The following is a 25,152-nucleotide window of genomic DNA, read 5'->3' as shown; positions in this document are numbered from 1 at the left end:
CACAAAAATTCACTCACAAACTGCTGCAGAAAAAGCTGATCTATGCTCATAGTTGATATAGATGGGTTTTTTTTTATTCGGTCCCTGATTTTATGTGTTCATAACTTCTTTGATTATCTAATAAGTGAACTGTTCGTAGTAATGTTTTGATTCAGAACAGGATGTTCACAAATCTCGTGTGGATTATAGAATATACCTACATATACAATGATTATTTACCAGTGTTTAAGTGCAGCTGTCATCGAGTTATGTTTATTTAAAGGGTGTGTAAAGAAATAAGGTGTTACCCCACGTAGAGTATTGATATAACATCGATTAATATCAACTTATTGATCAGCTAATAATACTGCTTATTGATTGGTTGGATTTCAATTTCCTGTCAATTCATTGGATGATGCTAAAATTTATGATCATTGATTGGTCCAATTTGAATTTCCTGAATATTGATTGGTCAATTATGAATTAAATGATGACATCTACAAGTAGTTATGAAAGTCAACAAATGTATGATTTATTTTATTGATTGAAATGTTCAGGTAAATCAGTGTGAATTATGGGATTGAGAGATGTCATTTGATAATTTAATTGGATATTTGTTTGTGTAAATTATCAAATATTTTGATGTATTGAATATATAATCTATACCTATTAACTGATGTAGGGATGAATAAATAATAAATAAATGAATTGATACCAATAAATGAAATAACAAACAAATGAATATATGAATTAATGAATGAATGACTGAACAAATGAACGGATTGAGAAATATATAAACTAATAAATAAAGAAAAATTTAAAAGAAAAAATTGAACAAATGAATGCATGAATGAACAAATGAATGAATGAATGAACAAATGAATGAATGAATGAACAAATGATAAAATGAACAAATGAATGAATGAATGAATGAATAAATGAATGAATTTATGAATGAATTAACAAATGAATAGTCAAATGAATGAATGAATGAATGAATGAACACATGAATGAATGAACACATGAATGAATGAATGAATGAATGAATGAATGAACACATGAATGAACAAATGAATAAATGAACGAATGAATGAATGAATGAATGAATGAACTTATGAATTTATGAATGAATTAACAAATGAATAGTCAAATGAATAGTCAAATGAATGAATAGTCAAATGAATAGTCAAATGAATAGTCAAATGAATAGTCAAATTAATAGTCAAATGAATGAATGAATGAATGAATGAATGAATAGTCAAATGAATAGTCAAATTGAAATGAATGAATGAATGAATGAATAAATGATTATTTTTTAACTTCATTTTACTCATTTTTCCAGTCATCGGCAATAAGAAATGTAATTATGTATTTTAATGTATATATTGCATGTCTCTACAATCTACAGACCTGGTTCCCAACCTGGGGCTTTTCACCCCCTGGGGGTATGGGACTAGGGTGCCAGGGGTTTGGCTAACTGGTATAGGAGAAGAATTTATTTTACCCTCACATCATCACATGCTGGGAATGTGGATGTAACAATTTTTTGAGGATGTGAAAGGTCCTTGTGATTGCGCCAGGGGTGTGAAGGCTGAAATAGGTTGGGAACCACTGGTCTACAGCTTTTAATTTTTATTTCGCAAAAATTTCTTCTTTTTCATTTGTCAACCATGAAAAGGATGCAAAAACTCAAAACTGGAATTTAATTTCTATGGAAAGGCGGCAACAGGATCAAATTTTTGTTTTTGAACCATTTTTTCTATAGAGAATTTCTATGGAATTGATTCAACAATATCAGATTCCCATTTTGATTTTCATTTAGAACCATGTTTTTCAAAAGAGAAAATGCATATTTACATTTTCTTGAGGTGATGGAGTTCATTCAACTCATCTCATTCAATTTTTTTTTTTTGTGCTTAATTTATAAAGTTTTGTGGTGATGGATAAGTTTGTCATCATTCAGTTACATGGTTCTTCAATGATTGCAATAACAATAAAGGACAAGTCTTATTCTTAGATGGTCTACATTCAGTTGTGTGCTAATATAAAAAGTTTCGAAAACCATTTTGTATTGCCTTCAGCTACCTATTAATATAACACTTGTTCAACTGATATACCAAAGGACATTACAAACAGGGCTCTTCTCGAGCAATGGGACCATCAATTTCAATAGTTTGAAAATTAGAGAAATTACTTTTAAAAATAATGAAACTGAGCTAGATCACCTGAAAAACATAGAATAAGATTTGATACTTTTAAAAAAAACCCTGGGTGTAATGAATGAGGGTAGAAAAATCATGCATTGCTCACAATTTCCTCAATTAGCTATCCTGATGAGAGTTTTCTTTCCAAAACTTGTGACAGAAGCATGAAATGAGCCAAAGTCAGTTTGAACAGTTGTTTCAACAGAATAAATACCTAAGTTTCCTTACTACCTGTGATTTTAGAGCATTTTAGGTGAAAAGGTCCCCTCCCCACACACTCTCTCCACACCCAATGATCCCTCCCAGTGAATTCCGTGGCCACCCTCCCACTGAATTCTGTGGCCACCCATGTTCAGATTGTTAAGCAAATACTTTTAGGTAACATAATTATCTGGATTTAGCTTTCTTTAATTTCGAGTTTGTTGAAAATCTCATGTTTCTTGGATATGGTTCACGCCTTGATATATATCTCCATGGTTACCAGACTTTCCTACTTCCTGTCCACTACTTAATGGAATCAATAAATCAAAACAAAATTACTTGTTTCTTGGCAAAATTTAAATTAAAAAAAACTTACACTGCTATTAACAAATACTTTCAAAATGAATTTATTATGCCAGACTCCGTGCTGTTCTTGTCTCCCGAGTTATTCTTCTAAAAAATATATCAAAATCAAGATTCTGGTTAGCCCCTTGTAAGTTCCCATAGGGGTTTCTTGTCGATCTTGATGCTGCCAAAATCACTTTGGTCTTCAGTTGATTGCAGTTTTTATTGATATAATTTGGACAAAACTACCTGAGTCCAGCCACTTAGGTATTTTCAATCTTTTGGAACTTCAAGTCTATGCCTTCATCTTCATCGAAATGTTGTATTTTTTTTTCAGTGATGGGAGACTATAAAACTCCAGGGCTAACAGACGGTCAGAGAAAGAGAGCCAGTATAGCCTGTGAACTGATTACAAACCCTCTCATGTTAGCAGTAGATGTAAGTGTCATGAATTTTACAAAGTTATTTTGGCTGTTTGAGTAGTTTAATGTTCAGAAGATTATCCAAAATCTGGATTTCAATTTGCTCATTTAGATTCTTAACCATTAACCATTTCTTTCTGTCGTTGATGAAGGTTAGGAAGGACTGACCTGGGAAATGTACTTTTGAATTTTCAACGTGATTTCCCACTGTCAGTGATGCAGGTCGGAGAAACATCTAGTTGTTCAGATACAACTATAAACTGAGGTCTCATATGCTACAGACTGAGCAAGAACAAGAGCTGCTGCTGTATTGGCAACAATTTCCCTCATTGTACACTGACTGCATGGGGTTGCATGCCTCACCCACTTAGGTGCAGAACAGTAGGACATAAAACATAATCTCATTTCATTTTAGAGTATCTCTTGACAAAAAAAAACTTATCCTGAATTTTCTAATCAAATTTTATATTATTTTTTTGCAGGAACCTACGAGTGATCTGGATTCCTACACATCCATTGCCTTGATTAAAACTTTAAAAGCTTATACTCACAAATCAAATAAAACCGTTGTCATGACGATACATCAGCCTTCCAGTCAGATATTCAACATGTTCGATAAAATACTCCTCTTAAATCAGGGACAGGTTGTGTATTTTGGGGAGTCGAATAAAGTGATCAGTTTTTTCGAGAATATTGGATTACATATGGAGCCCAATTACAATCCTGCTGATTTTATTTGTGAGTCTTTCCTTCAAGAAATTTGTTTATTTCTTCAAAATATTTACTGTCAAAGCCAAAAGTTAAAATTCATGTCAAATTTCAATCACTCAAATTTAAAACTGCAAAATTTTTGGACTAGCTCCTTTGTCCCATTATGCAAACGTTTAATTCAAGTTGGATAGTCCAATTCAATGTCATTTTATTGTCCTTAAATGGTTTTGAAATGGTTTTGAAGATGTGTTGAAGATGTTTTGAATTGTATTTTTCAGTAGAGAAATTGGTAGAAGGGGGAGGCACAAGAGAAAGAATTATAGAAGCTGCCATAGATTTTAAGTAAGGAAATTCATAATCTTTGAAGTCATTCCTTAATGTCCACGACGCTTCAATGGAGACAATGCCGTCTCCACGACCCCATCAGACGCCATCTTTGCTTTGTTGTAAAGTAAATTTGAAACTTTGTCAAGAACAACTAGTGCCACTTTGCACAATGGTTTGTCAATGTGACATCTTTTTTGCTTTTAAAATTGAGTATAATCAACAGATTTGACTTTTGATCCTCAAAAGGTAAAAGGGACATAACTCCATATTATGTGGTGATTATTTTTTTCAGAAATTCCGAAGCTTGGCCTGATGTGTTGAAATTATCATCTTCCAATTACAACTCATCATTAAGACTCGATGCTGAAACGATTGAGGCTGCTAAAAAACGCCCTACCCTGGACAGACGTAACCCTATAAAAAAATTCACCAATAAAATCATCACACGAGGGAAAAAGAATTCTTCAGAGGAAGAAGGTAAGAAAAACATGCTTATCTCGGCTTCTGGTGGTATTATGACCATCATCCTTACATATTTAAATATGTAGGAGAAATGGTGATTGCTTCATCAACATGCAGGTCCTATAGCACAGTCGGTTAGAGCGTTGGTTCCTTACATGACGTCCCTTGCCTGGTTACGTCGAGCGAATGCCGGCTATAGATTCCGATATAGATCAGCGTGTGATAGTCCGATGAACTTGAATAAGTTGTCTTCACTCATATATCGGTACCAATATTCCAGGGAAAATCAATTCTGATAGGTTTGGCCAAGGAACAGCTAGTAGAAAGGATCCTTCACTCGGAACCTAAGTTGCTATCCTTCTAAAACAAGTCTTGTTACCAGACACATTTTACCTCATACATCCAGTAAACCCAGCTGTAAATGGGTTCGGATAATTCAGGAAAAATCAGCTCCAATAGGTATGGCTAAAAACCGCTAGTAGACCAGAAGTTGCTATTCATTGCTATTTGACATGAAATTCATGGCTTAATGCTTAATTTTTGAGGATTTTCTTTCAGATATCGGTAGTGTAGATATGAGTTTAATGGAGTTAGAATACCCAGAATTATTCGTTGATAAAGACAAATGGCCGACAAGTTTTTTTACGCAGTTTAAACATCTGACAGTCCGAGCGTTTTGGCAGTGTAAATCTCGAGTATTCAGTAAGATGAAGATTGTAGAAACTGTTTTATTGTGTGTCCTCGTTAGTCTGGTCTGGTTTCAACTTCCACGAACTGAGGAAACTTTACGAGACAGAATGGGAGCTGTAAGTCCGATTTAAAACACAGTTATTTCCCTTGGGAGATCATTTTTTGTCGGAAAAAATCACTTTCAAGTTGAATTTGTTCACTCTATGAGCACTGAAACAATTTTTTGCAGTTGGAATATCAACCCTTCTGTTGGAATATCAGCAGTGGCGGAGCCAGCCTTCTGAAACTGAGGGTAAAATAGGAGGCAGACTGACTCAATGGGGGGACAACTGCTGAGGCTGAATTCAAATTTTAGCTACTCTGTGGTAGTGTTATAGTCGCAAGCCTCTCATAGGGTTCTCTCAAGAAATTTTTTAGAAAAAAAGAAATGATTTTGTGCATTCTGACACATATTTTGGAGAAAAAAGGTAGACATTTAGATCTGTTGAAAATAAAGTGGGGGTAAAATTGGGGGTGAACTTTTCTAGTGGCCCACTGAATATCAGGGGTCATTCTATAGATTAGTTTAAGACTAATTAAAGTAATATCTAAGTCAGATGTATGTGTACAAAGTGTGTGCTTTTCATTCAGTGCAGTGCTAATATAATACAATAATTTCATGTGTTTTTGTTTCAGATTTTTTTCCTGATCACACTATGGGGAGTAATTCCTTTAATTGATGCCATCACTGCCTGTAAGTTGTAAATTATCAATATTTTATAAAGTTGTTTGAAAATATTTAGCAGTCGAAGGTCCCCATGTCTTGTGCCTAATCTGAACTTTCAGTTTAATCCCGAAAACAGTTTTCTTTCCGCTTCCAGACAGTTGCCTGCATCAACATATGCCTACATTAATGCACTCTCGGCAGATATCGGAAGCTAGCACCTTAGGGTACTTTTGGCCTGCTTCATGTTGATCTGTTATTTTTCTGTTATGTAAGGATCATTTGACATTAATGATTAAGTCTTTATGCAATTTAATTGTAAGTAAACCTGAAGTCATATTTTCAATCTGACAATTGTTACATTCTTTCCATTTGTATTCAAGTTGCAACTGAAAGGCCTGTTATTGATAAAGAAAGAACAGCTAACTGGTATCGACTGTCAGCTTATTACATGGCCAAGATGACAGCCGAGATCCCCCTGGTTCTGGTGCCGCCTGTATTGTTCCTGATTCTAGCCTACTGGATTATTGGGCTGAACAATGTGGAAGGATTTTTTGGGATGATTTTCACCACTATCATTAATGTCATCACTGGTCAGGTAGGGATTATATACACTATTTATGAGTTATTGCCCTTGACTTTGCTGAATTACTTGATGCAATCCTCATGTTATTACCCTATAAAATTAAAGAAAGAAAGAAAGATTTCTTTTACACAGATACTGTACATGGATCCCTTATCAAGTTTTAAATTGAAATTTTGTGGAATTAGTCAAATTCCTTTGGACATTATTAGCAGCTTTGGCAATATTAACATCATAAAACACTTAGTTTTAGATGAACTTCCAGACCCAGTAATGGTGCAAATTGATCAATGTCCCTGATACACATAATATGTTTAGAAAACAGTTTTACAATCTCTTAATTTGTTTAAAATCTATTTCAGAGTATTGGTCTATTTCTGGGAATAGCGTTTACCCACGTAGAGACTGGTATTTCTGTATCAGTTATTGTAATGACGGCCTGTATGTTGCTAGGTAAGCCTGATTGATAACACGGACATTGGTAGTGACAGACTCCAGGAACTAGGGGTACACATAGGGCTCAGACTGATATAATGGGTGAAAACCATCTGTGACAAGGATAACAACTTGGGTTCTCAAGCTGGTCCTGTGTTCTATTCAGTCTGTGGCCTTTTGGCAATGATCTTTCCCTGTTAAAATGTTAAAAACTGTGTTATTATTTTATGTTTTATTTCAGGTGGATTCTTTACCAGAAATCTACCATTTTGGTTGGATTGGATCAAATATTTCTCCTTCATATTTTATTCCTTCCATTGTGCTGTGGTTCTGGAATTTTCTTCTGACGCTGACGATGTGAAGTAAGTAGGCTTTTTATGTGTCATACATGATTATTTACACGGTTTTCATTAAAAAGAGAGAAAGAGACAACCACATTTTAAGGTTAAAAACTCAATTTCATGGGGATCCTTTCTACATACAAACCAGACTTGATTAGAATTGAGGCAATAATCTTGGTTAAATCCAAATGCAGGAATTTCTTGCACTTACTAGTTAATATTGATGTTGTTCATCTAAATTCCATGCCTTCATTTCTATCTGTAATTCTATCATCCCCATCGCCAGGAATGAATTGGTGCTGGGGCTCAGATTTTGTAGAATTAAAGGCCCAGAGAACTCATTTCTGATAATTTCAAAGTGTCAAAAAATGTATCAAAACCTATATCTTTTTTATTTTGTACAAAGACATTGTAAATGAATCAATCTCTGCTGAACTGAAGAAGGTTTTGCTGGGGCTTAATTCTCACTTGCTGGGGCCCAGCCCCCATGGACCCCACCCTAATGACGGGACTGAATTCTATACTTTAGATAATGCTTTTGAACTAATTCTTTCCTAGGTCATCACTTGAAATATTTTGTCATTTCAGCTTTTCCCTTGTCAAGAATGAATCACATTTCATTGATTGTACAAATTGTATAATTTTAGCGTATGGTCTTTGACCCAGTTTTTCAATGTTCCTCTCTTATAGTAATCTTTTCATTCCCATTCTATTGCTGATTTTGACACTTTTTTCCTAATTTCAGTTGTTTCCCTTCCAAGAACGAATCAAATTTCATTGGCTGTAAAGGAATCAACTCGACCAATATTGTTTCAGCTGATGTCCTGGATTTTTATGGTGTTCATCTGACCTATATAGAGTATCTCCTGCCGTTGGTGTTCTTCGCAGCGTTATTCCGATTACTCGGGTATCTTTTACTGAGATTCGTTCACTATCCAAAACTTGTCTAATTTTAATAAACCTGGGGTGTGTTGTCAGAAACGTCATTACTTTAAGATAATCATACATGATTGACAGGGGCAGACTGAGGGGTCAGGGGCAGACTGAGATGTCAGGGGCCCTATGATTCCAATTACAAACAAAATTTTGAACAAATATTTAAAAAAAAAATATCTATTTTTGTCTATTCAATTTCATTGAAAAAATAAAAACCTAAATCTAGATTTTGTGTAAAATGGGTGAGGGGCCCTTGATACCCATCTATTGAGGGCCCAGAGCTGCTCCTATGTACAAGGATTTGTGGTTAGATTCTACACAGATTGGTTGAATTTCTGACAACAGCCTCTGAATTTTGTTTATTAGAATTTTAGGGGCCATAGAATTGAAATATTTAATCTAATTATTTGAAAGATTTGTGAAACTTGTTGCTGGGAACATCTTAACGTTCTTGTAGGAATACAGATAGATATAGATAAAAAGATTCTTGTTATGTTATATATAAGTCTATAAATTTAGAAATATAAAAATTGTAGAGAAATATAGAAATATTAAAACAGAACTTGAATCATGTTGTTACTCAGAGTTTCATGCCATTCGACATGATTCAAGTTCTGTTTTAATTTATGGTATTTGGACTGGATATTTGAGAGATTTGTGAAACTTGTTGCTGAGAACATCCAGTAGGAATATAGATATAAATTTATCCATATAACGATAATTATGTGGACTCTCCAAATGGATGAAGTTCATCAATTTTATGCATAATATAATACAAACAATGTAAAAAATGAGTAAAATTATGAAAGTGACATTAGTGTGGGGTAGGGTATTTTTATGTGGTGGTTGGAAATGAAATGTTTGTTGAAAGTAGGGGTGCAGAAACAAGGTATGGCGTGTGGACTTAAATTTGTCCGGAAGATTTCTGTTAAAAACATACCTTGTTTATTTGCATCTTTAAGGATTGTAAAGAGGTTTTATATTACTTTACTTTTATTCGTATTGGGAAATTTATGGCTTCCATTTGTGATAGTGAAATCTTAAAACATTTTTTTGAAAACTAAACAGTTTAAGTTGAATTGCAAGAACCACAGACATCTGATTGAAAATTGGAATGGTGCGAATTGATGCTATCAGTGTCTCTGATACACATAGAAAGATTAGAAAACCTCTTAACAATCACTACAAGATTTATAGCTTTAAATGTGGATTTGGTCACTAAAAAATTATTTGTTGTTGTGTTTATGAAAGTTTTTTGTTACTTGCCTTTTTGAGGGTCCTGTTAACTTCTGTTTACCTCAAGTTGAAAAAGGGTAGTCAATATTTGCTCTACCAGCAAATAGAGCTGATGCAACAGGTACTACATTTCTTGCTTCATTTGTTAGAGTTATCATAGAGTTATCAATTTTTGTTAAAATTTTATTGTCAATTTTGGTTTTACCATTAACGTTAATAGGAGTAATCCTAAACAAACAATACTCTCTCACTAGAGGTTAAGCCTACTTGCCTGTGCCTGTGCTTTCGTAACATTACTTAACTTTACTTTTACAACCTGAAATCCCTGATTTTATGAACATAATTTGACTTTCAGATTTTCAAATTTTTCAACAGAATATTCAGTTTCAACTCTGCTTTGAGGCTAAGATATTTTCATCTTTTATATACAATGAAAAACAGCGTGAATTGCTTTTTTTAAAGTTAATATCAACCACAAACGGCTTAAGTTCTGTTCTGCAACGTATACAGATTCAGCTTTAGGGAATTGGAAGAGGATTGCCGAATGTACCTACCATACCTCTATGGTTTCATAGTTTATCTTGTTGTTGATACATGTTTTGGATATGCAATCCTTATCAGGACAACTTTGACTTTTGAAGAGTGAGTTAACTTTGCATTATTAGGCTTAAAGGAAAGTAAGTCAACTTGTGTTAAATGGAGTTGTCTTTCCATCAATTATTGTAAATAATTACACTGTTTAAACTGCACATGTCTAATTTTTGTGTTGTAGTCCCGCTAACTGAAAGTATTTTATCAAAACAGAGCTGTTTAAAGTATTCAATCATTTATTAATATGCCCATTACTTATATACAAGTTATACTCCATCTAAAATAGATTTAATATTCATTAGAACACAAGACATTCTAGAGCATACTAGATAGTCCACATAGCTTTTTATATTTTTAATATCCACTATCAGAAAAGGAAACATTGGTCTGGCATTAATCTGGTTGTATCTCATGATTTTGACCTTTGTAGAAGTGGCAGTGTTTGGCGCAAAGCAGACCATGCTTACTCTTTTCAAAATACCTTGTGGTGCTCTTTTGGTGGAGTCCACTACTATACCTTTACTCCTGAATTTGCCATACGAGATTTTTGATTGACATAAATTGTCTAGCTTGTACGAATTTTTATCACAGGCATTTTTGACTCACTAGTCATTAATAACTCACTGCAGGCATTAATAACTTACTGCAGGCATTAATAACTCACTGCAGGCATTAATAACTTACTGCAGGCATTAATAACTTACTGCAGTCATTAATAACTTACTACAGTCATTAATAACTCACTGCAGGCATTAATAACTTACTGCAGGCATTAATAACTTACTGCAGGCATTAATAACTTACTGCAGGCATAACTCACTACAGGCATTAATAACTCACTGAAGGCATTAATAACTCACTGCAGGCATTAATAACTCACTGAAGGCATTAATAACTTAGTTATTAAACAAATTAACAGTACATTAAACAATTGAACTGAATTATGTAAATTAGCCTATATAGGTTACCTTAGTGACAATATAGTTATAGGTTATACAATATTTTTAGAACAGTTATAGTCTATATCTATTGTTTTCAACTCATAGGTTTTGTTTTTAGCTTTCCAATTTGGAAAACATTTGTTTTTGTGTATTAAAATCATGGCATTGTTGATAATCAAGCACAATTTTTTTGTATAATTTTGAAACATAACCCTGGCTTAAATTGCCTGAAAATATGGAATAGAATACAATTTGAGGGTTTAGAAATATATATTGAAGACATTTTTATAGCTGTTTTATTTGTTAGTGTTCTAGATTTGTTATATGTTTATACTCCAGCTTAGATATTTGTGTAAATCCAGGATGAATGAAAAAACACAAGCAGTCTATTTTATTTTCAGGTAGTATAAGTAGTAATAAACACAGTATTTATCTGGTGCACCTAGGTTTAGATTCATATTATTCTACCTCAATATTAAATAGACTGTTCTTGCATTTGAACCCCTTCCAGATTGAAAAAATTAAATTAACTTAATGAAATAATTCATATTGACCTAGAAAGGAATAACCTTGATCCCTGTGTTGAAAGGTTTTAATAATTAAATTTCTTTTTTTCAACCAGAATCAGGTGCTGGTGTTCATGTTAAATCCTTCAAGATTTGCTATATTACCTCTGGTGTAATGTAGACCATGCTTGTTATTTTGTTGGTAAATTAGATTGTTATTTCTATATAGCTGTAGAATGTATGTATCATCATATTTACATATCTTATTTATAATTCTACTTCCAAAATAAACTCTTTTCTACTCTACTGAACTTCTTCATTTCAAGAATAAGTGGGTTTCCTGGATATGACTGGTCTTTCCAAGCAAAATGGACCCAGATACTTTGTAACCTGGAGGTGTGGGGGTTTCATACCAGCATAGGTCAAGAAACCTTGGATTTATTAAGCCAGTAGCATATTAGTGATGTTAGTTAGGGGGGGGGCTGACAAGACCGTGTCCTAAAAAGTCCCTATTGTTTTGTTACTAACAATATTCCCTGCCATTCTTGACTAACCCTCCTAACCGGCATCACTGACAGAGGAAAATTAGGTTGAAAATTTCAACAGGATTATCTTGGCCTGAATCATGTACCAGACTTGATGAACTACTGCAGCTTCTGAGCATTGGTTTATTGGAAAGAAAAAAGATCTATGAGTTTTATGACTTTTTTTTAATTTTCAAATATTTTTCTTATTTTATACATGAAGTATGTATTTACTGGTTGCCAGATGAGGGTGGGGCTCCTCTTCCAAAACCTCCTCTCTGGAATAAAAAAGAATCAAATAAATAAAGTTTAAATCTTGAAGCAAACAAATGAAATTCATGAAATGAAATTACGTCCAACTTTTCTGCACCTAGTTGGACTAATGAAGATGGTTGGGGTAAACAACACAAGCCGTGACAAAGAATCTAAATCATGTATTTAACAATTTACTGAATATGTACCAATACATAAGTTTGAACCGTCAGTCAAAAAAAAAAAAATCAGATTTAATTAGCAATTTTAAATAAAAATCTACATGGTAAGTAAGGTGATAAAACACTTTGCTTTGTAGTCTGAAGGGCCTCACTTGTGCACCAATAGATGCAAGTTCCCTCATACTACTGAGCTAATAAGCTGTAGTAAATATAATTGACATAAGAGGGCAAAACTGAAACACTCTTTAAAATCTAGGATAATTGATGACTGGTTGAAAATTCTGGGAGTACCATCAACACATACCAAGAGTGAGCAAGTGTCTGATTAAGCCAATAGAATTTCAAAGCTGGTATATCAACTAGGCCTATATCTAGATTTATATAAGAAACTTACGAATTTAAATTCTGGGTTGGCTCCAGCACCAACATCAGCCTTCTTATCACCTCCAGCTGAAAAAAAATAAATATAAGATGTCACAGTGTTGCAGTTCAATATCACTATAAACAAGCCAGAATGAATGGATTTCTGTATTTGATTAAGGCTAGAAATTCATGCAAATAAAATGAAACTGAGTTTTACTTCACATTTTTCTGCACCTTAAGGCTCATGAAGACAGATAACATCATGCAATGTGCAATGAAAGAAATTTTGCCAGGACAGGCAGAAGCTGACAGATCTTTTAAGTGCTGTCTGTAGCACAGGAACAGGAGACCACAGTTTATTTTTCAATCCTAACAAATTTATGTTTTTTTCCATGATACCCCTTACACAACTGACATGCATGCATTGCACCATAAGAGAAATATACAGCCTATTTAAAATCAAGCTTTCTCAAAGCCAAGATTTGCTAGAACACGAGTATATCATTGAAAACTTACGTGGTCCTGATTTTCTGTATTCTCCTCTATCAGCATGAGCTCCACCACCTCGTCCAGCGCCATCACCAGCTGAAATTATAACATTAATTAAAGGATACCAAGAACCAAGAATTTTGATGATTTCATCTCACTTTCACTCACTTCAGGGAATAATACAATCAAAATACATTGATCTTCAAGGAGAAAAACATACCAAGACGCTTATTATAGCCAACAAAATGCTTCAACATATTCCAGTACTCTTTCTTTTAGTCGTCAAGGTCTAGTGTAGATCTCCTGTCTTGAATTTAATTTGATAAATGGAGACCTATAATGTTTTTACACAAATAGGTATAAGGAGTGCAATAACTGGAACATGGGTGACATATAGCCCGATAAACTGGTGCCATTTTCTTAGTCTGGTTGGTTTCCAATTCTTCCCAAGAATCTTACATTTCTGTGAATAAATCCTTGGTGAACTGCCTGAAAACAATCGAAAACAGCACTTACTCAATGAAAAATTGTTTTTTTTCAATACTTACAAGGTTTGGTAGAAATTCTGGGTCGTACTGTTTCTGATCTCTGTTGTCTTTTTAAAGTGGCTGGGACAATCTCTGGGGGGAGGTGAAGGAAGTCACGTAAGAATTGGATGCCCTCATTGGTCAGGTACCAGTAATAATGACGCCATGCAAACTGTTCTCGCACTAATCCTCTTGATTTTAAACTCTACAATAAAGAAGATAATTTTTTTACGTCAGTATATTCTACTAATCCTACATCAACACAATGCTGGTATCAAACAGATCACAGTGACTCCACCTCTTTCTAATCCTAGTGCTTTACGACCTAATTGTAAGCAGTTTCCTCTTGCAAAGAATTCAAACTTAAATTTTAAAACTGTTAGATCCAATCTCTTACAACTCAAGTAAAGAATATGTGGATTATAAGGACATTACTTTGAAATCAACAAATATGTTGCTGTGCCTCACAAATATGGTGCATTTCTGACCCGCTTGGCTCTCTCAGGCGACAGGTCAAATCATATCAGAGCGGTATCAAGAGTCAAGGTTTCTCACATGTGGGGTTCAACACAGAATAAAGAAATGTTACTTACTGTTAGAGCTTTGATAACATGTAAATTGGGTACATTGATATTGGGATGTCTAGGTGCAAAGAAATCTTTCTTGGCAACCATGACTCCCTCTTTGAAGAGGTACTCGTAGATTGTAACTCTGTTCTTCTTGGGCATCAACATCCTGAAAATAACCAAAGTGTCAGTCCAGGTTCCAAGTACCAAGTACCAAGTGAACATTGGCAGTTTCTCAGTATAGGCCTTTTATTTTAATTTTAAATTTCTCTTAAGGAAAGTACCTGCACCGGTACAGGCTTTATCTTTATGATCTATAAATGGTCTACAAAAGCATACAATACTATACACCCGTAAATACATTGGTGGGACTATAACTTTTGAGAAAAATATGATTGTATTTCGCTTCAGATGCAACTGATCGTCCATTTTCATGTTAATGATTATTTCAGTCGTCAACCCATGTCATTTTCAACTATCATTTCCAAGGTTTTAATGGGAGAATCGGGCTTGATTTCCAGAAATCTTAACAGAATATTGTGTTAATTTGCAATCTGCAAATATATTTAGATAATTTCTAATATAGAAGTTCAAGATTTCGATGGATTTCTCAACGTATGAAAACTCACTTGGCTCTATCAGTATGGCCTAACCGGAAAAGAACGAAACTCGCCGGTGTGCTACAAAATACACTTCCGGTTGTCGCGAGTGTAAACAAACCAACATTTTACACGTAAATCTTTTGCAATTATGCCTCAGATAAAGCATAGATTCAGACAAAAACATGTCACAGCCATTGGCTTTATGTGTATTTTGATGTGCCAACTTTTTGTACCGGTTGGATGTAGGATCTTCAAAGAAAATGAGCTTAAAACTTACAGGTGATCTACATTTGATATTGCAAAAGAGGTGGGGGGGAGGGGGGGATCTTGGAAATCACTGGAACCAAGCCTTAATTTGAAACATCCAGGGATCTCAAAAATTTAAGACGTTGGCGACACTGGCCTTGGCATTGGATGGTGGGTGACCATCTAGTTAGGCTAGTGATCAAGCAGGTGACAGCCAAATCCAAGAGACTGACAACTGTCATAATAGCTATCAGAGGATGGAATAGGGGTAGATGTTTCGGACTAGAGACAACTCAGCTGTAAATGGGTAGTTCAATGACACAGGAAGTTTGGTTAAAGACCAGCTGATAGGAAGGATTGTCATGGATCTTTTTAGTAGTTAGGCCCTTCCTTATATATATGCATGTTTCCATCATTCTTTAGTTATGACAGTGATGTGGCAAAGCTAGCATTATTTTACCTATATTCAGTGTCAGTAATGTCTTTCGTTATTCTATTACAGAGACAGAGTTTCAGCCATGTTCCATCATGCTTATGATGCTTACCTTAAATATGCTTACCCTTACGACGAACTTCGACCTTTAACCTGTGATGGGCAAGACACCTGGGGCAGGTAATACATGGAAACATATTTCATATTTTCACGATAGAAAAATAATAATATATATTCAAAAATAATTACTAGAATGATTAATAGATATATATTCAATACTCATTTGAAACTGATAAAGAAATTGACTTTATGGATGAAATTTTTTATTGTTTTAACCATGCCACATTATGAATAATTAGTTTGGACTCAAATAGCTTTCCAAGAGAGGACTTTCATATATGTTCGTATTTGCAAAACAAACTGTAAAAATTCATACAGAGAAATATGCTGATTAGCCGCTTTGATAACCATGTGACTTCATGAATATTTATTACCTCAGTCCTCAGTCCCTATTACGTGATTTAAAAGGGGTTTAAAAGAATGTTGACTTTAGTTTTCATTGACTCAGAACAATTATCATACCCCATTTCTATACATCTACCTTTATTTTATTTTCAGCTATTCTCTAACCCTGGTTGATGCATTAGATACATTAATAGTGATGGGGAACACCACAGAATTTATACGAATAGCCAACCTACTTATTGATAAATCTCAAGATTTCTTTGATATTGATATCAATGTTTCTGTTTTTGAAACTAATATCAGAGGTGAGGCTTGTTGCATTACAGTTTTGTGTCTTAGACTTTCTACATAGAAATTTGAAAAGAATGTGAACTGTGAATTGTGTCTAGATGGCTTATTGCATTGTATTCACTTATGTTAAATATTTTATTAATTTCAATTTTGCATATGATTTTTTACAGAATATAGTGTATGAATAAGGTTTCAAAAACAAGATTAGCTAATGCTACTCTGTTATCTTTCCTCATTATTCTGGTTGATTCCAGGGAAGATCAATGTCAAGGTTCTTTTTTTTATTACAGTGGTGGGAGGTTTACTGTCAGCCCATCTATTTATGAAGAGGGCTGGAATGACCCTAGAGCCAGGCTGGCCATGTTCTGGGCCCCTATTACGCATGGCCGAAACAGTCGCTAGAAAAATATTACCAGGTTAGTACATTCGACTTGAAACATTTTTTTTAGAAAGAATCCAAGCCATGCTCAAGGAGAAAATTAACTCCTACATCGCTATGCTTTCTTCCTAATCCTTAGTTTCATGCGTTGCCTAAGCCATGCATTTTGAGCTCAGCTTGTGAAAAATATTAAGAAAAAATTGTGTTTTTGTCTTCTGATTGGTGTTAACTTGTGGAATGGAATGGAAAAGCACACATTAGAAAATGTTCTTAAGACTAAAATTAAACATATTTGAGATACTGTCAGTCATGACTGGTAAGAACAACCAAATCAACAACCCTTAAGAGATTTTAGAATATAGCCTAGTACTGGTATTGCAATATGATTTTTATTGAATTTACAATAAACAGTTTTTGATCCTCTGAAATTTTCTATTTGTAGCATTTGATACACCAACTGGTATGCCGTATGGTACAGTGAATCTACGAAATGGAGTACCACCAGGGGAGACAACTATAACCTGTACAGCAGGAGTGGGCACATTCCTGATAGAGTTTGGTACCCTCAGTAGATTAGTTGGTGACCCAATATTTGAAAAAGTTGCCATTAAAGCTATGAGATCTTTGTGGGAAAATAGATCAACATTAGGAATGGTGAGATTCTTCAGTTGATTTTTCTCTGTCACTGTGACTCAAGTTCAAGATAGCATCATTGAATCTTTCAACCTGGGTCCTCTTGAAAAAGTTTTTTGCAGGTGGGAAAATAAGCAGTCCCCTGGGTGCTTCAAGCTAATTCAGCACTACGCCAAGCATTGTTTTTTAATTCCTTTATAGGTGTGGAAACCCAACACTGGGCTGACCCTGTGGCACCAACATTTTTTTTACCCTCTTGGAGATTTAGATTCGCAGCACCTAATGGCCTCCCAGACAAAAAGCCCAACTTGCTATAATGAGTTATTTCCCTTTCATTTATACAACATTTTAAATGCGTTCTTATTTCAGATTGGTAACCATGTTGACGTAGCAACAGGAAAGTGGATAGCATTGGATTCTGGGATTGGTGGAGGAATTGATTCATATTTTGAATATTTAGTGAAAGGTTCAGTGATGTTTAATATCCCAGAACTACAGGAGATGTTCAGAGGTAGGTCTTGACACATTTTTCATACACTCACTTTAAAATCTATATTATTTCAGTTGGAGCTCTGTGGACTCATCCCCAATGGGAGATTTCCCAAACTACAAAGTGCTGTAGCTGGATTTTGTTTTTCTGTACTACATTTGATACTGTAATATTGTTAATTTTGGGGTGGGAGCACCATTTTTTTTTGTGATTTTATAGGTCATCCCCACTAGGAGATGTTCATAAGTACTGTAAACCTGTTCTGAAATTTGTGTTTTTATAACCACATTTCATACAGAATATAGTTATTATTTGGGGTGGGAGGTTTTGCAGATTTTGTGGATCACCACCCAATTTTGACACCAGTACTAGCTAGGATATTTAAACTACAGGAGGTAGTAGGTACTGCTTGGCAAATATTTTTATTTGAACTTTATTTAAACTGTAAGTGGGTGTATATTACTTGCCTGGCAGCTATCTTTTACACGAAAGAAGCTGGAGACTGTTTAAGGCAAAAATATGCAGTGTATAACAGATTTAACAGATATATCATCTATTTGGGATGCAATCACGGCAATGTCACAAATTTTCAAAGTTCAGCTCTAATTTGGCTGTCAGTTAGTGGAACCAAGAAATCACAATATTCCCAGAATTCACAATATTGGAATATATCAAATATATTTTGAAGCCCCCAATCCCACATACATTTTCCCCAAACCCCCCCCCCCCCCCCCTCCATTTCACAAAAAAGAGAACATTTCAGTGATTGTGAATCTTTATTATACTAAGAATTTTAGTGCAGTCACCCACAAGTAAGTCCTCTAAAAAAAATAACCCCCTCAAACTCTCCAAAAAAGAGACAAATTTAGTGATAGTGTCTCTTTAATATAAGAGTTTCAATTCAGTCAGACTGATACTAATTTCGAACAATGATAACAATCCTTGATTACCAATTTGATCTTAGACTGAAGATTTAAACCATGACCAAGAGATGAAAAGTGTTCACTCTATTGTCAGTCTTTTGTTTTGAAACTGTGGGTATGGAGACCAAGATATTTTAACCAACCCCAGCTTGAGGGTGAGTAGAATTCAGGGGTTATAGTCAGGTTGACAACAACAGTGTACAGCCTCATTCAGTCTGCAAACGTCCCAGGGTTCACTTCTTGTTGCTAGGAAAGCAGAAGAAAACTTTTGATGGAGATTTTCAACATTCTTTTTGAGCTGAAATAAAAGGCAAGTATTGAGCTAGTTTTGTTATTTTATGGTGTACATTTTGGATGAATATCTAATGGACAAAGTAGTTTATGTATTAAAAATGATTTGGGGAATTTTTTGATACTAGACTTAGTTTAGAAAATTCTTTCATGTTTGTCTCACAATGTGTGCATTTGAATTTAGTTTGATGTAGGATGACTTTTTAAAAACATTCATTCAGCACAAAGATCTACAGATATTCTTGAATGAAATTCAGACATGGCTGGCAAATACTGTAAAATATAAAAAATCAAGCCCACCAGGTGTCTTAAAATTTAGCCAAACCAACATGCTTGTTAACAGCCCTGATCTGGTGTTTCAGTAGTTCAGTTATACCCTTTGTTTTTTGATGGATTTCAACTGCCATTTTCTTTTTGATTTGTAGATTTCTGGCGAATGTTTTATACAGATATCAATTTGAATTTTGGTTAATCTTATAATGCTCCACTTCAAAGTTGGTAAGTACAAATTTAATTTAATCCTGGATTTAAATTTTCATATTAAGCTAAGAAATATTTAGGACAAAGATACTGTTAGATATTTTCTCATTTATGTTTGATATATGGTACTTCCTCATGTGAAAACCAATGTTTCGCCAATATGGTGTTCAGATTTCAGGTTTTGTTTTGCGGTTAGTATTTGGTTTATTTATCCGCATGAGAAAGTACATTAGCTGCTATCAATGTTTCTCCAGGAGGTTGTTTGAGTTTCGTTTTGTTATTCAGATCGTTAGTAGTTGGTTAATGTATTATTACCGGTACCTATATCCCAAATAGATATGAGACAGAGGAGCCTTTTTGGTTTGGACTTTAGATCAAGAAGTAAAGTAAGCAAGCCCACTGAACAGTAATTAAAGGGAAACAGTAAAAATATTCTGAAATGGAAATTTTACATGAATGAAAAATAAAGTAGACTGAATTAAAAATAGTAATTAAGTTGTATTAGGTTAGATTGAGAATAAAGTAAACTGAATTAAGAATAGGAATTAAGTTGTATTAGGTTAGATTGAGAATAAAGTAGACTGAATTAAGAATAGTAATTAAGTTGTATTAGGTTAGATTGAGAATAAAGTAAACTGAATTAAGAATATGAATTAAGTTGTATTAAGTTAGATTGAGAATAAAGGAGACTGAATTAAGAATAGGAATTACGTTGTATTAGGTTAGATTGAGAATAAAGGAGACTGAATTAAGAATAGGAATTAAGTTGTATTAGGTTAGATTGAGAATAAAGTAGACTGAATTAAGAATAGGAATTAAGTTGTATTAGGTTAGATTGAGAGTAAAGTAAACTGAATTAAGAATAGGAATTAAGATGTATTAGGTTAGATTGAGAATAAAGTAGACTGAATTAAGAATAGGAATTAAGTTGTATTAGGTTAGATTGAGAATAAAGGAGACTGAATTAAGAATAGGAATTAAGTTGTATTAGGTTAGTTTGAGAATAAAGTAGACTGAATTAAGAATAGGAATTAAGTTGTATTAGGTTAGATTGAGAGTAAAGTAAACTGAATTAAGAATAGGAATTAAGTTGTATTAGGTTAGATTGAGAATAAAGGAGACTGAATTAAGAATAGGATTTACGTTGTATTAGGTTAGATTGAGAATAAAGTAGGCTGAATTAAGAATAGGAATTACGTTGTATTAGGTTAGATTGAGAATAAAGTAGACTGAATTAAGAATAGGAATTAAGTTGTATTAGGTTAGATAGAGAATAAAGTAGACTGAATTAAGAATAGGAATTAAGTTGTATTAGGTTAGATTGAGAATAAAGTAGGCTGAATTAAGAATAAGAATTAAGTTGTATTAGGTTAGATTGAGAATAAAGTAGTTTGAATTAAGAATATGAATTAAGTTGTATTAGGTTAGTTTGAGAATAAAGTAGACTGAATTAAGAATAGGAATTAAATTGTATTAGGTTAGATTGAGAATAAAGTAGGCTGAATTAAGAATAGGAATTAAGTTGTATTAGGTTAGATTGAGAATAAAGTAGACTGAATTAAGAATAGGAATTAAGTTGTATTAAATTAGATTGAGAATAAAGTAGGCTGAATTAAGAATAGGAATTAAGATGTATTAGGTTAGATTGAGAATAAAGTAAACTGAATTAAGAATAGGAATTAAGTTGTATTAGGTTAGATTGAGAATAAAGTAGACTGAATTAAGAATAAGAATTAAGTTGTATTAAATTAGATTGAGAATAAAGTAAACTGAATTAAGAATAGGAATTAAGATGTATTAGGTTAGATTGAGAATAAAGTAAACTGAATTAAGAATAAGAATTAAGTTGTATTAGGTTAGATTGAGAATAAAGGAGACTGAATTAAGAATAGGAATTACGTTGTATTAGGTTAGATTGAGAATAAATTAGACTGAATTAAGAATAGGAATTAAGTTGTATTAGGTTAGATTGAGAATAAAGTAGGCTGAATTAAGAATAGGAATTAAGTTGTATTAGGTTAGATTGAGAATAAAGTAAACTGAATTAAGAATAGGAATTAAGTTGTATTAGGTTAGATTGAGAATAAAGTAGGCTGAATTAAGAATAAGAATTAAGTTGTATTAGGTTAGATTGAGAATAAAGGAGACTGAATTAAGAATAGGAATTAAGTTGTATTAGGTTAGATCGAGAATAAAGTAGGCTGAATTAAGAATAAGAATTAAGCTGTATTAGGTTAGATTGAGAATAAAGTAGACTGAATTAAGAATAAGAAATAAAGTTGTGTTAGGTTAGATCGAGAATAAAGTAGGCTGAATTAAGAATAAGAATTAAGCTGTATTAGGTTAGATTGAGAATAAAGTAGACTGAATTAAGAATAAGAAATAAAGTTGTGTTAGGTTAGATTGAGAATAAAGTAAACTGAATTAAGAATAGGAATTAAGTTGTATTAGGTTAGATTGAGAATAAAGTAGGTTGAATTAAGAATAGGAATTAAGTTGTATTAGGTTAGATTGAGAATAAAGTAGACTGAATTAAGAATAGGAATTAAGTTGTATTAGGTTAGATCGAGAATAAAGTAGGTTGAATTAAGAATAGGAATTAAGTTGTATTAGGTTAGATTGAGAATAAAGTAGACTGAATTAAGAATAGGAATTAAATTGTATTAGGTTAGATTGAGAATAAAGTAGACTGAATTAAGAATAGGAATTATGTTGTATTAGGTTAGATTGAGAATAAAGTAAACTGAATTAAGAATAGGAATTAAGTTGTATTAGGTTAGATTGAGAATAAATTAGACTGAATTAAGAATAGGAATTAAGTTGTATTAGGTTAGATTGAGAATAAAGTAGACTGAATTAAGAATAGGATTTAAATTGTATTAGGTTAGATTGAAAGTTGAATTGGTTGAATAAAAATATGGCTGAATTGAAAACAAGACAAGAGAGTGACAACTTGTAAGAAACAGGAGACTATCAGACTAAAACAGTTGTCTGAAAATAGAATTAGATCTCTTTATAAAACAAAAACTATAAAAATACATAAAATAAAGTTAAAATGTTGATTTGATTCACTCATTGGCTGTTTTCACTTCCTGATGAACCAAAGTAAAGTATGAATGTGTTTTAATCTATCTGATACTTTCTCTCTATCCAACTGCTTGAAGAGAAAAAAATGACTTCTTTAGGCTCTGAGGGAAGTCTGGCCAAATTTTCTCTTCCCAATTCAAGTCTTATTCCCCACTGTGGTCTATAATCTGATGAACTGTGTATCATATAAGATGTAAAGAATGAATGTTTAAAACTCATCAGATTTATAAAGGTTGATTTCATGTGGACAATGTTTTAGTCACTGAATATGAAATCAACTTCAAGATTTGTGTATTTTTAAGGCATCAGGAAGTTTTCTGTGTAAAAACAACTTCTTTAGGATAAGGGGAGTTGCCAAAAATTGTAGGTAATGGCACTCATTGTAAAGTCTTATTTTAGGAAACCCCCCTCTCACAGTAGGGATGAATTGGGTATTGCCACTTACTAAATTGGATGGTCGGTCAGCGTGGGCACTCTGGAAGTGGTCATGTAGTAGGTGAGGGGACCACTTTGCTGCATGATCCTCGAAGGAGTGTCATGAGTCCTACGGCAAAGATTAGAATGACAAAATTGGATGGTCGGTCAGCGTGGGCACTCTGGAAGTGGTCATGTAGTAGGTGAGGGGACCACTTTGCTGCATGATCCTCGAAGGAGTGTCATGAGTCCTACGGCAAATATTGGAATATAAATCTGACATTATTCATTTTATCAATTCCTTGAGAGGGTTCAAATCAAGACTGGAGTGTCATGGTTAGGTTTGTCCCTGTGGATTTTATCAGACGGTAGATATTCCAGTGTCTAACCTTAAGCGCGGCTCTGATTAATGCTACAACCAATGGTTGAGGACGGGGGCTATATTCTACCTGAGATACTATCCACTTTTTTATTTTCATTATTATTTTTATCCCCATTATTATTATTTTTATCCCATTATTATTTCATTATTATTTCATTATTATTAATATATAATATAGAGACTAGTAAATAGTTTTGAGTTCAGTTGTCCCTGTGTATTTTATCAGACGGTAGATATACCAAAGTCGAAGACAAGGTGCTATATTCTACCTGAGATACTATCCACAATTCTTTTTTATTTTTCATATTTTTATTTTCCCCATTATTATTATTATTATTATTACGCCTAAAATTAGACACAAATTATCTGAAAATAATATGAAAAGAAGTAATATATAAGATACAATTTACGCTATGAAGTCATTATTGGTGTATTTGAATAAATGTTTAGCTGTAGAAATTATTGGTGTATAGGAGTAAATGTTTAGCTGTAAAAATTATTGGTGTATTTGAGTAAATGTTTAGCTGAAGAAATTATTAGTGTATATGAGTAAATGTTTAGCTGTAGAAATTATTGGTGTATTTGAGTAAATGTTTAGCTGTAAAAATTATTGGTGTATTTGAGTAAATGTTTAGCTGTAAAAATTATTGATGTATAGGAGTAAATGTTTAGCTGTAGAAATTATTGGTGTATTTGAGTAAATGTTTAGCTGTAAAAATTATTGGTGTATTTGAGTAAATGTTTAGCTGAAGAAATTATTAGTGTATATGAGTAAATGTTTAGCTGTAGAAATTATTGGTGTATTTGAGTAAATGTTTAGCTGTAAAAATTATTGGTGTATTTGAGTAAATGTTTAGCTGTAAAAATTATTGATGTATAGGAGTAAATGTTTAGCTGTAGAAATTATTGGTGTATTTGAGTAAATGTTTAGCTGTAGAAATTATTAGTGTATATGAGTAAATGTTTAGCTGTAGAAATTATTGGTGTATAAGAGTAAATGTTTAGCTGAAGAAATTATTGGTGTATATGAGTAAATGTTTAGCTGTAGAAATTATTGGTGTATAAGAGTAAATGTTTAGCTGTAGAAATTATTGGTGTCTATGAGTAAATGTTTAGCTGTAGAAATTATTGGTGTATAAGAGTAAATGTTTAGCTGTAGAAACCAGAATAAAATCTACTGTTTGAAACTAAAGCTAAGCTAAATGTTTAGCTGTAGAAATTATTGGTGTCTATGAGTAAATGTTTAGCTGTAGAAATTATTGGTGTCTATGAGTAAATGTTTAGCTGTAGAAATTATTGGTGTCTAAGAGTAAATGTTTAGCTGAAGAAATTATTGGTGTATAAGAGTAAATGTTTAGCTGTAGAAATTATTGGTGTATAAGAGTAAATGTTTAGCTGTAGAAATTATTGGTGTATAAGAGTAAATGTTTAGCTGTAGAAACCAGAATAAAATCTACTGTTTGAAACTATAACACAATATGATCTAATGAACTGTTAGAATAAAGTTTTAATTATCAAAT

General features: G+C 33.1%; 3 protein-coding genes across 3 annotated transcripts in view; 2 read left to right on the top strand and 1 right to left on the bottom strand.

Annotated features, from left to right (window-relative positions):
* Window positions 1-7,428, top strand: part of LOTGIDRAFT_135690 (hypothetical protein) — a gene marked incomplete at both ends in the record, with an annotated part of 17,796 nt that extends 10,368 nt beyond the window's left edge. The window contains 7 exons of the mRNA XM_009046338.1: window positions 3,067-3,167; window positions 3,634-4,017; window positions 5,242-5,457; window positions 6,017-6,074; window positions 6,428-6,642; window positions 6,990-7,080; window positions 7,304-7,428. Of these exons, the coding sequence (XP_009044586.1) occupies window positions 3,067-3,167; window positions 3,634-4,017; window positions 5,242-5,457; window positions 6,017-6,074; window positions 6,428-6,642; window positions 6,990-7,080; window positions 7,304-7,428 (1,190 nt within the window). The remainder of the gene's footprint in view (window positions 1-3,066; window positions 3,168-3,633; window positions 4,018-5,241; window positions 5,458-6,016; window positions 6,075-6,427; window positions 6,643-6,989; window positions 7,081-7,303) is intronic.
* A 4,841-nt stretch (window positions 7,429-12,269) lies between these two features.
* Window positions 12,270-15,192, bottom strand: LOTGIDRAFT_198455 (hypothetical protein). Its single transcript, XM_009046337.1, has 6 exons — window positions 15,146-15,192; window positions 14,544-14,685; window positions 13,972-14,155; window positions 13,451-13,519; window positions 12,966-13,021; window positions 12,270-12,415 (listed from the first exon to the last, which is right to left on the bottom strand). Exons 2-6 carry the CDS (start codon window positions 14,682-14,684, stop codon window positions 12,368-12,370), a joined length of 498 nt encoding a protein of 165 aa, XP_009044585.1. The 5' UTR covers window position 14,685; window positions 15,146-15,192; the 3' UTR covers window positions 12,270-12,367.
* A 101-nt stretch (window positions 15,193-15,293) lies between these two features.
* Window positions 15,294-18,087, top strand: LOTGIDRAFT_223717 (hypothetical protein; the record flags this gene model as incomplete). Its single annotated transcript, XM_009046336.1, has 6 exons — window positions 15,294-15,397; window positions 15,867-15,977; window positions 16,416-16,567; window positions 16,844-16,969; window positions 17,375-17,586; window positions 17,935-18,087. The coding sequence occupies exons 1-6, from the start codon at window positions 15,321-15,323 to the stop codon at window positions 18,085-18,087; spliced, it is 831 nt and encodes a 276-aa protein (XP_009044584.1). The 5' UTR covers window positions 15,294-15,320.
* Between the last annotated feature and the right edge of the window lie 7,065 nt (window positions 18,088-25,152).

The sequence above is a fragment of the Lottia gigantea genome (genome assembly GCF_000327385.1).
Source record: "Lottia gigantea unplaced genomic scaffold LOTGIsca_100, whole genome shotgun sequence".
In the NCBI taxonomy this organism is placed as follows: Eukaryota; Metazoa; Mollusca; class Gastropoda; family Lottiidae; genus Lottia; species Lottia gigantea.
The sequence above is the reverse complement of the archived record's forward strand: the minus strand, read 5'-3'. Positions and strand labels throughout refer to the sequence as shown.